Raw genomic sequence first — 13,435 nt, 5'->3', positions numbered from 1 at the left:
GATTTGTCCATATATACTCTCACATTAAGAGGAACCCACCCACACCTGTCAGTTTAGCCCATGGTTACAAAAACATCATGAACACAGGAGATTAAAAAAAAGGACATTATTCATTAAAATGTGATATATACTGATGGAAAATAACATCTGTGTTATGAAATATACATCTTTAAATATATCATTTATCTATTATTATTATAAGACAATTACCCAACAAGGTCCCACTTTATATTAAATGTCCCTAATACCTGTGTACTTACATAGTAACTAAATGTGTATGTAGTATGTAACCACAGTGTAAGTACACATTGATACGTAGTATCTACAGCTGTAATATTTCTGTAACTACACATATGTAACAACAGGATTTTTTTGTAAGTACAAATGTGTAACAGGACATATTTAACTAAATTTTGTAACAACAATTTGTATAAGAGTAATTGGAACCATTGATCCAGGAGTTGGAGATGGGTAGGTTTAGGGATATGTAAAGTGGGAGGAGTTGGATTTTGAGTTGGAGTTGGTGCACCACTGTAATACCAGTGCACTTACATGGTAACTCCTTAGGAACTGTCCACTTAATATGAAGCGTAATATTCTGGACACCAGCCAGAATTTTTATGTAAAGCCTAACTTACTAGCAGCTGTTTTGTAACATCAGAGTAATTATAAATTGAATATAAAGTGTAACACTTTCATTACACATTTGTACTATCATTACCAAAAAGTGTTGTTACCAGTGTCCTGTTACACATTTGTACTTACACATACCATTCAGTGGGTTGTTACATATGTGTAGTTACACAAATATTAGAGCTGTTGATAGGTACCAATGTGTACGTACACTGCGGTTACATACTACTGTATGTACAAACTAGTTACTATGTAAGTACACAGGTATTAGGGACACAATATAAAGCGGGACCCACAACAATGTTTAAAATGACTGCACACATTAAAGGGGTCATTGGTTGCCCATTTTCCACAAGTTGATATGATTCTTTAAGGTCTTAATGAAAAGTCTATAACCTACTTTGGTTAAAATGTCTCAATGGTAGTGTAAAAAACAACCTTTTTACCTTGTCAAAATCAGCGCTGTTTCCAGCACCCTGTTCTAGTCCATGTTGCTTTTAATGCTAACGAGCTCAACACACCCCGCCTCTCTCTTCTGTAGGGTGACGAGCAGACTTTAAACTTCAGCCGCGAAACATGGCTACTAGCGTAAAAAACTTGCATAAAACCCTTATAACACACTTGTTCTGTAGATGCAGCTGGATCACAAATGATTCGCGTGAACATAAATGCATTTAAGAGCTTTAATTTCAAAAACGAAAGTAACGTTAATTCTCTTCGTCTTCAGCGGCTCAGATATTGGGAGTAAATGACAACTTCTATGTCCCTTATTGCATTCAACGAAGACATTCTTGTCTTCCCCTGCAACGACACAATGGCTCCAGCTCACAGCTCACTCAGGGAGGGTCTGAGGTAAGATGGCCCTGTCAATCAACTATCGTAGGAGGGGCTTGTGCAGGAATTCTGACAGGAATGTCCAAACAGGCTGATTTGAGAAAAGGGATTTTAAAATAGGGATTTAAAAAAAGACACTGGGTGGATTTTATCATAATAGGATGGATGTGTACACACACTTCCAACACCCATTTATGTTCAAACAACAACGAAAGTGAATTTTGCATCCGATGACCCCTTTGAAATTCTGGCCGACACTAATAAGGTTAGAATTATTTATATGTTATGGCTGGAAACCAAGTGCTTAATATTAAAATTCTATACAATTTTGTCTAAACATTGTTTTTGATTATACAAGTGAATTCAGGCATCACAACATTATAAACAACAGTAGGACCATGTGTATTCTGAAGTTTAATTTAACAGTGTTATACAATTATTATTTGTTTTTAGTGTTAGACAATAGAAAGGCTATTTCAATTTTAAAATATGGAAAAGAACTTCACACACCCCTTTTGAAATATTCTATCTATTAAACTTACAACTTCAAACTGTTAATGTCTTTAAATTGCTTTAAAAGTAATTAAACTATATAACTGCAACTACAGTAAATGCAAATTTCTGCACTGGACTGAGTATTTCTTAACTTTTAGAAGAAAAAAACACAGCTCTCGGTCACACACACCTCATTAATGTCTTGGAGCCATGAGACTTGTTATCATACTCCATTTTATCAGAGTGACTCTCAGAGCAGTTGGACTAATCAAAGGTGTTAATAACCAGCGCTCACCTGCTTAGCACGGTAAGCTCATTAGCTGTGTCCTGTCACATTATTATCACAGCCAACCTGTTTACCTATAATGCCCTACAGAGCTTAGCTTTTTGTCATTAGGGAGACAGACAGAATTTTTTTATTTTTTTTAACTTATCACAGTGTGCTCTGATTGGCCAGTTATCCAGTCCATTTTGATTGGCCGGAAACCTCAAGCATGTGGTGGAAATGTTTCACCCCTTACCAGGATCAGGAAACTTTCCTCTGTAAAATATGCTGCACATACTTGAATATTTGGGTTGTACTGTTCTGGAACACTTTTGTAAATAAAACGTAACCCCTGATTTCTAGTTGTGTCCTCTTTTGGAAGACCAAACAAAGTTGTTTGACTTTCATATTGAAACACAGAGTCTTCATGACATGGCGGTAGCAACAATAATACAATGATAATCAAAGTTATGCCTTCTTTCTATGCATATACAGTACATTCGGACAGTATTATGGATATCTTCCCACACATGGATGTAGATATGTGGGGGCATGTTTGAACATAATGTTTTAGGAAGGCATGGCTGATTTTTGGTTGCATTTACAAAGTTCTGGCCAGCAGATTAATCATTTAGTGAAACAATTGGTCTAACTGATCAATATTCTGAATAAGGCCTTAGTTATGAGTATAACTGTTTTCTGCAGCTATTGTTTTTAAATATTTCTCCAGTTACTATAATCCTCACAGCTTTTCTGAACCAAGAATGCATGAATGCATAAATGAAAGGATTTAAGGTAGAATTGACATAGCCAAACCAAACAAGTGCATCGATCAACACTGGTGATATTGTGTAGCCAATAAAAGGATTCATGATGTTACAGAGGAAAAAAGGAGTCCAGCAAACCAGGAAAACTCCAACTATGATAGCAATCGTTATCGTAGCCTTCTGTGCCCGACGTTGTGTGCCTTCCGATGGATAAACTCTCCTAAGCTGGTTCAGCTGAAGACTAATAGATTTTGCTTGGTTTCGCGCAATCATGTATATTCGAGAATAAATGCCAATAATGATGAGACCAGGAACGTAGAAAGAAAAAAGGGAGGTGACTACGGCCGGACCGGGACCAAAGAAGACATGGCACCCTCCCACACAGCGTACGTGTGTTTCGTAGAAGTCCCTGTCACCTTGAAGGTTGAGTTCGAGGAAGGTACTCATGTAAGAGAATATGGCAGGAATCAACCAGCTGATAGAGATCATTAACAGCACTGTTGGAAAACCGAAGCGATAATGATAGGTTAATGGGCAGCACACAGCACAACAACGTTCGGCAGACACACTCACGAGGTGGAAAATCGAAGCGGTGCTGAGAGTCATGTCAATGCATGTGTGTAACTTACATAAGAAATCACCAAAGTACCAACAGCCCTGCATGGAACGGACGGCGCTCAACGGCATGACAAACAGCCCGAGGAGAAAGTCACAAAGGGAGAGAGACAGAATCAGCTGGTTTGTTGGTGTGTGAAGTTGCTTGAAATGTCCAATGGAGATGATGACCAGTAGATTCCCAATGATGGTCACAATAGTGGTCAACATCATGGCGATGAGCATCAGACTGTGGATGCCGTATGGTCTTACATATTTCCCACAGGATCCATTCAAAGCATCATAACAGAGATCCATTTTGCTGTTTGATAGCCCATTCACCTCCATCCGATGATGAAGCTGTAGCAGAAACTCATGAAAACAAACAGCCTTGTGGAAAATGATAGTTTGGTTTTAGCCTGTTTAGTACTGTTGACTTCTGTACAATCTACACTTCAAAATAGCTATAAATAAAGTTGTAGTTTCAGTTAAGAAGCATTCCATAAAAACCAACTTCCTCCCAAAGGAGAAATTATTTTTCCTACATTTTCCATTTAAGGAAATCCATTGGAGGGAGCTACTATAAACAATAGTCTTTCAAAGCAACAACTTTTCCCACAATATAAATACTTGTTTATTACAGAAGGTCCTGCTCTGTCCCCGGTCTGTTCCCAAATAAACCCAATATTAATTTATTCCACCAGCTTTACAGCTAAATGGGCAAAGTCCAATCAATCTCTCTATATATTTATCCATGAGTCATTAAGAACAGCAGCTGTGACTTTGTTTGCACGCATGGACTACAAGAGCAAATAGCTGCACGTTAAGAAATCAATATAGAAGCTCCATTCCAGTCTCACCATGATAACATACTGACATGTGCATAACATGGCCATTACATACTGGAAGCTATGGTAGTCTTTTTGTCTTTATATAAACACTTGGAAAAGTGTAGCAGAAAACCATGCTTCCACAGAGAATTATGAGAGATGTAATCCAAATGTCCCCTCAAAATTAGTTTTAATAATTTAATTTTTATATATTTTTTTTAATCAAAATGCTTTAAAGCCTATTCTTCAATAACATTACACCAAATGTGTAAGTGCTAAATTGTACAGTCAACTTTCACAATAAATAGAATCTGTTCATGTTAGCTCACAGTACATTAACTAATGTTAACAGATTCAACTTTTATGTTTAATTAGAAATTAACATCAGCTTAAGTTTAAGATATGCTGTTCATTGGTAGTTCTTGTTAACAAAATAGTTTACAAATGTTAGAAAAATTTTATATTGTTGTAAAGTATTACAAACTTACAGAATTTAATTCAAGATGCATTCATTCAAGACACATTATTTCAAGTACAATTAGAGATATTTGAAACAAGTCAAAGACTTATTTAAAACTCAGTTCTAAATCAAGTGATGATCAGTTAACATGGCAAATGGACTTTATTTCTCTGTTGCTGAAGCAGAATTGGGGACAAAGAAAAATACTATAATACAATTATGAGGCCCATCAGTTATCAAAATACAGCAATATGGCAATGAACACAGATCATGAGCACATGCAGAATATAAATATTTAGCTGGAGCCATAGGCGGATCTAGAAAAATATTGATGGGGTGGCGAGAAGGGGGCAGGAATTTTGAGGGGTGGCAACATATGGCAGACGTATATACACTGAATTTAGTCACAGTTATCACAGTTTGATGATAAATATATGTGCACACTAGAAAAGGACACCGGCTATCATTTACAAACTTAATCTCATGCAATCAATGTCTTGCATTTGAAACAGTTATAACAAACATTACAAACGTATAAGGAATAAGTGACCATACTCCATAAGCACCACCACACTCACTAATGCATACAGTATGCATCAACATGTAATTAAGAGCATTATAAAAGGTTCAGTGTTATCAATATGTCAATTTATTATAAGAACCACAAGATTTTAACAGCCAATGACATTTCCAGCTGGGGAGACTCAACTGATTTTCTACTGTTTAGTGTTAATCATCATCTAACTCAACCAGTCAAGAGCTACATTTAGCCTTAGATGTTATATGAATATGTTCTCTGAAGCTGACAATAATAATAAATAAATAAACATTATAGGCACAAATACAAATAAAAATAGAAATTGCTTTTGAAAAAGATGGTGTTATTGTTTTGGCAAGCTTAAATTAAAACTTATATGAAAACTTGTTAAACTTGTAAAGTATATTTTACTAAGCAATTTCTTACATAATTTCTTTGAGTTAGACCAAACTTTTATTTTGGTGGGTTGTAACCAGAGTTTCTGTGTTTTTTAATTAACTATTATTATTAGCTAATAGGAAGTATAGCATATCAAGTATGCTAATACTTGAAGTATGGCATACTCTACTTTGCAATAGTACTATATTTCTGTTTGAATTTCTTCAAGTTATACCGAAATTTTATTTTGACAGGTTGTCGTAAAGACATTGCCGTTTCTGTCAGTCTGTGTATACGATACAAATGAATGACGATAGTTTTATCAAATGAAATGGTGAAATCCTCTCATAGCGCACTGACGTGCACATGTGTAGCATACATCATGCATCAATATAGTGAAGAGCTGGAAACATCACGCATGCTTCAGTGTGTGTGTGTGTGTGTGTGTAGTAGAGCACACATTCCCAGAGACGTGTATAACAACACCTTAAGGGTTCCCATAAGCAGGATTTATTGTTGTGCCCCCCTTCCTCAAATATGATGATGGAAAAAAAACTACTATAGAGGTGAAAAAAATAACTTTAATCAAATAAACTAAATGAATAAATTGTATTATTTACAAATCACAATTATAGCTCTCGACATTTACCTGTGGCTATAACTTTATTATGACTCTAATTTATTTTATAGTCTCCAGCATTCAGAAATCATGCAAAAGGAAACTAAGCAGTTTTACTATGATAAAACCATGGTTTATTTTTTTAAGGGTTGTGATATGCATGTATTTTGTTGAAGAAATTATAAAGTGAATATTTGAATGAAATGTTTGGTCAGTAGCCTAAACAAGGATTTGATTGTCCTGTAAGTGTAACATCAGCAATCACATGGCATTTGTAATAACACGTACATAAATAGTTTATTTTGTATTTGCCTACATGATGTATTTTAACAGTGTTATTATTAACCAATCATTATTGCCTCATTATTTTTTTATATAATGCATTTTAAGTCATTTTAAAGGCTATTGATGGCTTAGGTCTGTTTTTATAGCAACAACAACAAAAAAATATTTCAGTATATTAATACTTTGTAAATTATTATTTGAAATCACAAAACCATGGTTAATTTGCAGTTACCATGGCTACAAGAACGATGATTTGTGGTGTTATTGTTAAAACCATGGGCAATTTTCGTAAGGGAACCTGAAAAAAAAAACTTTGTGCCTGAAAGTGATAAACAGGCCTCATTTTTACTTAAATGATTTATACTTTATTTTAATATATATTAAAAATGTATAAGGTGTGCATTGTAGCTGACACTTAAATGAACACATTACAGTTACAATCTCCTCAAATGCTCTTGAGCTTCAAATTTGCGTTTGAGCCCATGTGAAAGAGTAGCATTATTTACATATGATTTACAGACTATTTTAATAAATATCAAACATTTAATTCAATTGTGCATTATAGCTGACACCTACATGAACAATTACAGTTGTTTTTATGAGTATAAGTCATTCTCCTCAAATGCTACTGACGTTAGAAAAGTGTATACCAATATCGCATGTAACTTTAGAGACGGTCCCTAAATTTTAGACTCATCCAACGTCCAACGTCAAGCTAACTTTATTTCTGTTTTTTTTTTTCTTTTAGTTTTCTTTTCTCTTCACTGGATTGCTGATGTACTCTACCCGGGCATAGATGTTCACCCATCAGTTATGAACATTCAGCCGCAAACATGAGGTGGGAGAGGTCGCGAACACGAATGGGAGAATGGAGGAATTTTTTTTTTTTTTTTTTTGGAGCAACTGGGATGGTGCCCCCTGCGTGTAGGGAGCGACAGTACTGAACACCTTTAATATAGCAGACACGCGTCCATATCGAGATTTGATTAAATGCTCTACTTTTGATTTATTCATTCAAAAATGTCCGAATTCCGTGACGTTCTGCTTTATACAGTAAGTTCCATTTCCGCGATTCAATCCCTGTCGCTTTTCAAACACAAATGGGGTGAATTTATGAATGAAAGTGTGAAAGTTCTGACACAAAACGAAGTTACGTATCCTCACGTTTTAAAAGTGGGTAACGTATCACGTAGTAGACTACACTGTAATGTTATTTACCATCTCAAACTATGTGCTTTCATTAAAGCTTCATTTATTGATAGATAGACAATACATTTTTACCTAACGTTTCCTCCTGAGTCTCAGGACACACTGAACACCAGAATCGTGCCTGAAGCGGCGCTGGCGCGCTGCTGCTGCTATAGGTGACATAGAGGGAGGCTGCCGACAGACCAGGATCTTGTCTTCATGACAACAATATCTATACTTCATGTTGAGCATAAATATAAAGCCCACTGATAAAGGACACCATCAACAGTATTGACGGCAAAATAGACTATGTTTGACAAGTGCAATATTTGAAAATCGATAATTATTGATTTATTTTTTTAATTACATTTATATCTGAATATATGTCAGAGTTCGGAGCGGGTTCGCGAATCATTTGAGTCAGTTCGGGAGTTTGGAGCGGGATCGCGAATCATTTGAGTCAGTTCGGGAGTTCGTAGCGGGATCGCAAATCATTTGAGTCAGTTCGGGAGTTCGGAGCAGGATCGCGAATCATTTGAATCAGTTATGGGGATCGCGATTCATTTGAGTCAGTTTGGGAGTTCGGAGCGGGATCGCGAATCATTTGAGTCAGTTCGGGAGTTCGGAGCGGGATCGCGAATCATTTGAATCAGTTCGGCAGTACGTAGCGGGTTCACGAATCATTTGAGTCAGTTCGGGAGTTCAAAGCGGGTTCGCGAATCATTTCAGTCAGTTTGGGGATCGCAAATCATTTGAATCAGTTCGGGAGTTCGGAGCGGCATCACGAATCATTTGAATCAGTATGGGAGTTCGTAGCAGCTTCGCAAATCATTTGAGTCAGTTTGGGGATCGCAAATCATGTGAATAAGTTCGTAAGTTCGGAGCGGGATCACGAATCATGAAAGATTCGCACTCGTAAATTTTCTAATTGGCCATAACCTTTAATTCGTTGCTGCCAACTGGGGTGGCAGCAGGGGTGGCAAGGCTTTCTTTTGAAATTCAAAATGGCAATGTATTTCTGTATTTAAATGTTTATGTATGTCGAATGATGGAAACATAAGATGCTTCCACCAATCCCCACCTTTATATTCTTATCTTGATGCATAGAAGTAGAATCTAAATGAATTACGTGATTGGTGATTGTTACAGTTAATTATATTTTCAATAAACTAGCTAGCTTATCCCTCAGAACCGCTATAAATGGTTTTACATGCAAGCCTAGCTGCCACCCTTCATTCTGCTCTGTCCTCTCTTGCCACTCCAATTATAAAATTCTGGACACGCCCCTGAAAAAAGAAACAAGTTTAAAGAATTTCAATTGTCTAACACAGCGATTAAACCCTTAAGCTCAATAGCAGAGTTCTCTATAGGTGTCAGATTAGTGAGGGGCCTGTAGAATGTAGAAATACACCTTAAGCATGGTGTTCATGAATAGTCTGCCTGCCTGGATCTCCTGGAATAAAAGATATAGAGGTAGATGTACTTGGTGCTTCAGCATTTTCATCAGCCATGTTGAATCTATATTGAAAGTGACGTGACATACAGCCAAGTATGGTGACCCATACTCAGAATTCGTGCTCTGCATTTCACCCATCCAAAGTGCACACACACAGCAGTGAACACACACAGTGGTCAGCCATTTATGCTGCGGCGCCTGGGGGGCAGTTGCGGGTTCAGTGCCTTGCTCAAGGGCACCTCAATCACACTCACTCACCCTAGGTTTAGGAATTAAACTCTCTAACCACTAGGCCACATCTTCCCATATTGTCATAAACTAAAAAAAAGACTAATAAAAAAAATAATAAACATGTATTATGAAAGGATAATATAGCATTATAACTTAGAGTTTAATTCTTTTTTTTTATCTTCTCTGCATGTGCTTTGAAGGTTTACACTGAAAGTGTGTTAGTGTAAAGAAAATATTTTCCAGAATAGACTGCAGTTGTTACAGAGATTAACTTTATTAGAATTTAATTCACAAGGGTAAATGAGAGGGGCAAATATCAACACTGGTGGAATCATAAGGATGGAATGACATACAACATATATAGCACACACAGGATTCTAAAACCACAGATTTCTTTTGCACTAATATGAAGGTTTAGTTAAGAAATGACATACAATATGCAGTAAAATAGATACACTGCAATATATACCAATCATAAAATAAGACGTCAAGAAACACATTTGCATATAATCTATTTCATCATTACAACAGTATAATTCGTGACGAATTTGTCTGAAATATTGCTTTGGATAGAATGACTCTGAAAGCATGTCTGAACCAGCTGTAAAAGAAGGCGTACACTATGGGATTACAGGTGGAATTATAATATCCAACCCACAGGAACAAATCAAACAGCAGTGGTGGTACAGAGTAACCGATGAATGGATTAATAAGATTGCAAATAAAAAAAGGAATCCAGAAGGTCAAAAACACCCCCATGACGATGGCTAAAGTCTTAGTGGCTTTCCCCTCTTTTTTAAATTCAGAATTCACGCTCTGGATGGCCTGAACCTGCCGTTGAGCTGTGTGTAAGATCTTGAGGTACACACAGAGCATCACAAAAGCAGGACCATAAAAACAGATCATTGACATTACAGAAGCTGCCTCTCTGCTATGCAAAATTAAACAGCCTCCATCACATTGAACATTTTCATAATAAAAATCCTCAATTCCAAGAATATTAAGTTCCAAGAAGATCATGCCAAACCCCAGAGCAGCTGAAACAGTCCAGCAGATAATAATCATAACTAGTGTGGTGAGTGAAGTCATTTTACTGTGATATTGAAAGGGGTGACATATAGCATAATATCTGTCTAAAGAAATGATACAGAGGTTTAAAATTGATGTGGTGCACAATGTTACATCAAGACTGCTGTGTATTTTACAGAACAAATCTCCCAGATACCAGCACGTCTCGATGGAGCGCAGCATGCTGGGAGGCATCACAACTCCTCCTACAAGCAGATCGGCCACGGCCAGAGATAGGATGAGGTAGTTAGTTGCTGTGTGAAGCTGCTTGAAATGAATGACTGTTATGATCACAAGCAGGTTTCCTATGATTGTGACAATTGAAGAGACACTGAAAAGGATGTAGAGTAATATCCGGGTTTCCAAAGGATAGACAAACTTCTGACAAGACCTGTTACTAAACTCATAACAGAGAAAAGGCTTTTCCCAGATTCCATTTTGGCTGATGCTGACTTGGACGTCCATTTACACAATTAACTGGAGCTTCCGTTTGAAACAATGGAGTGAAGTCAATTCAGGCAGCTACATTTATGCATTTCTATGAATGAATTGCATAAAACCTTAATAGATTTTAAATGCAACACTTAAATCGAACAAACAGGAAATAAATCTGCACTGAAATCTTATTTTGCATAATGCTCCAGTCACAGACTCTCATCTATGTTCTTACCTTTCCTTCTCATGGAGCAGAGAGCACATATTTATAGCACAAGAGTTTCATTACAATCTCCCTCCTGTCAAATCACAACACATCAGAGTTTCCAAAGCAACCCAATCTTCCTAAAATAGCAGATATATCATTATATATATATATATATATATATATATATATATATAATATAAAAAGAAAATGCAACAAAAACAACAGGGCCCTGAAGCTACATTTAAAAAAATAAATAAACATTTGATTTTGATGAACAACAAGGGGCAAATACTTAAATAAAAATTAACTGACCCTGCTGTTGTCAGAGTCTGCTCATTAAAAGAGTGCTATTTGTCATTGAGGCATTTTACATATAAACAAAAATACATTCTAACTCATATCAACAAATTATCAGTGTTAAATAAGATTCTTTAAATGTTCTAAACTGATTTACAGCACCCCTTGTGTTGCCCATGCAGGATTTTTGCGGGCAGAGTGGGCTAGGGCCATCCCACACCAAACCTAAACAGGCCCAGTGCGGGCTTTCACAAGTGAGGCCCACAGCTTTGGGCTCACAGCAGGCTCTCTGTGAGCAGCCCATATTATGGGACTTCCCAGATTAATCCAATGATGGCGCAGTGTGGGCCAGATAGGAGCCTGTTAATTAGATTTTTGTGGGCAGTTTTCTTCCTTACCTTAAGGGATGCTAGAATGTTTTAGGTTTGTATAAGTAAAGCCATGTGTTAGAGACAGATAGCAATAGCAAGCAGCAGTAGCCAGCTATTGAAACCATATAGGTAGTGAAATTCAATTTAAAATCCAAAATGAAGAATGGCAACGCAAAATTCAAAATGGCAATGTATTTCTGTATTTAAATGTTTATGTATGTCGAACGATCGAAACATAAGACGCTTCCACCAATCCCCACCTTGATTGACGGAGGGTGGATGTGGTCAGCTCAAAAATCATTTTCCAAGCTGCACTGAATTTTGCTACAAATATCCCATGGTGTCATGATGAAAATGCCATCCTAAGTGTCCTGTTAGTTCAATTTTCCTTTTGCACCAAACTTTGCATGTATGAGTAATGGAAAATGTAGATTTACATACAGAAATACATTGCCATTTTGATTATTGCATTGCCATTTTGCATATTGCATTTTAAATAGAATTTCGCTACCTATACAGGTGTATCTCAAAATATCTGAATATCATGGAAAAGGTTTTTTTTTTTTTTATATAAAAAAAATGAAATAAACAAATTTCTTATATTCTTGAGTCATTGCACACATACTGAAATTTTTATTTTTTTTGTTTTAATTCTAATGGTTACGACTTAGACCTTAAGTCTAAAATCTCTCTTAAATCTCAGACCTTGGGGCTGAGAGACGTGGGAAACAGAGCGAGGCCGGTGGAGTGATTGGGAAATGAGCGACACCTGCTCGACCCACCAGTCTCGAGTCCCACGGAGGAGATGGAGGGATATAAAACCGCAGCGACGACAGTGACGGACGAGAGAGGACCAGAGCTGGACTTTATTTTGTGTTTGCATTTTATTTGTGCGCAACAGTCATCAGCGAGGGGCTGTTGTGCTGTTTTGTGTTTATTTTTATTATTAAAATGTCAGTTGATTGTCCGCCGGTTCCCGCCTCCTTCTTCCCAATGATTATGGAGTTTTTATCGTTACAATATTGTTAGTAATCAGCTGGACAAAATATACAACACTAGCCTAGTGGGTTTTGGCTATTTTACCTTGCAAATATCTTAAAAATTGTACCTTTAAGTCAGGGTTACTCAAATCTTGTTCTGGAGGCCAATGTGCTGCAGGGTTTAGCTCCAACCCTGATCAAACTCACCTGCCAGTGATTTTGTAATCAAGTCAAGTCTGCTTTAATGGCAATTCTTCCACATTTATAGTACATACATACAGAGAATTTAAATTGCATTACTCTCAGACCTTTGGTGCATACAGATAATACTAACAGTAGAACATTAAATAAAGATAATAAAATATAAAGCACAACTATACAAATATACAAATTGGTCATGTAAAAAAGAAAGATAAGTAAAGCAGCACAAGGGAGCTAGAGTGCAAACCAGTGAAGTAAACAGTTCAGAAATAATTATTATAGTGCAAAATAGCTTATTTAGT

The 13,435-nt window shown here is 36.6% G+C and overlaps 2 protein-coding genes across 2 annotated transcripts; both read right to left on the bottom strand.

The window, feature by feature from the left end:
• Nucleotides 1-1,050: 1,050 nt before the first annotated feature.
• Nucleotides 1,051-4,026, bottom strand: LOC113097342 (trace amine-associated receptor 1-like). The gene has a single exon (XM_026262595.1). It carries the CDS (start codon nt 3,934-3,936, stop codon nt 2,908-2,910), a length of 1,029 nt encoding a protein of 342 aa, XP_026118380.1. The 5' UTR covers nt 3,937-4,026; the 3' UTR covers nt 1,051-2,907.
• Nucleotides 4,027-10,095: 6,069 nt separating this feature from the next.
• On the bottom strand, nt 10,096-11,106 carry LOC113097349 (trace amine-associated receptor 1-like). Its single transcript, XM_026262602.1, has one exon. It carries the CDS (start codon nt 11,104-11,106, stop codon nt 10,096-10,098), a length of 1,011 nt encoding a protein of 336 aa, XP_026118387.1.
• Nucleotides 11,107-13,435: the final 2,329 nt, after the last annotated feature.

The sequence above is a fragment of the Carassius auratus genome, unplaced genomic scaffold (genome assembly GCF_003368295.1).
Source record: "Carassius auratus strain Wakin unplaced genomic scaffold, ASM336829v1 scaf_tig00216187, whole genome shotgun sequence".
Lineage (NCBI taxonomy): Eukaryota > Metazoa > Chordata > Actinopteri > Cypriniformes > Cyprinidae > Carassius > Carassius auratus.
The sequence above is the reverse complement of the archived record's forward strand: the minus strand, read 5'-3'. Positions and strand labels throughout refer to the sequence as shown.

Excerpts from the sequence above, each read along its gene's own strand:
- LOC113097349 (XM_026262602.1), bottom strand. The coding sequence starts at position 11,106 with ATGGACGTCCAAGTCAGCATCAGCCAAAATGGAATCTGGGAAAAGCCT.
- LOC113097342 (XM_026262595.1), bottom strand. The coding sequence starts at position 3,936 with ATGGAGGTGAATGGGCTATCAAACAGCAAAATGGATCTCTGTTATGAT.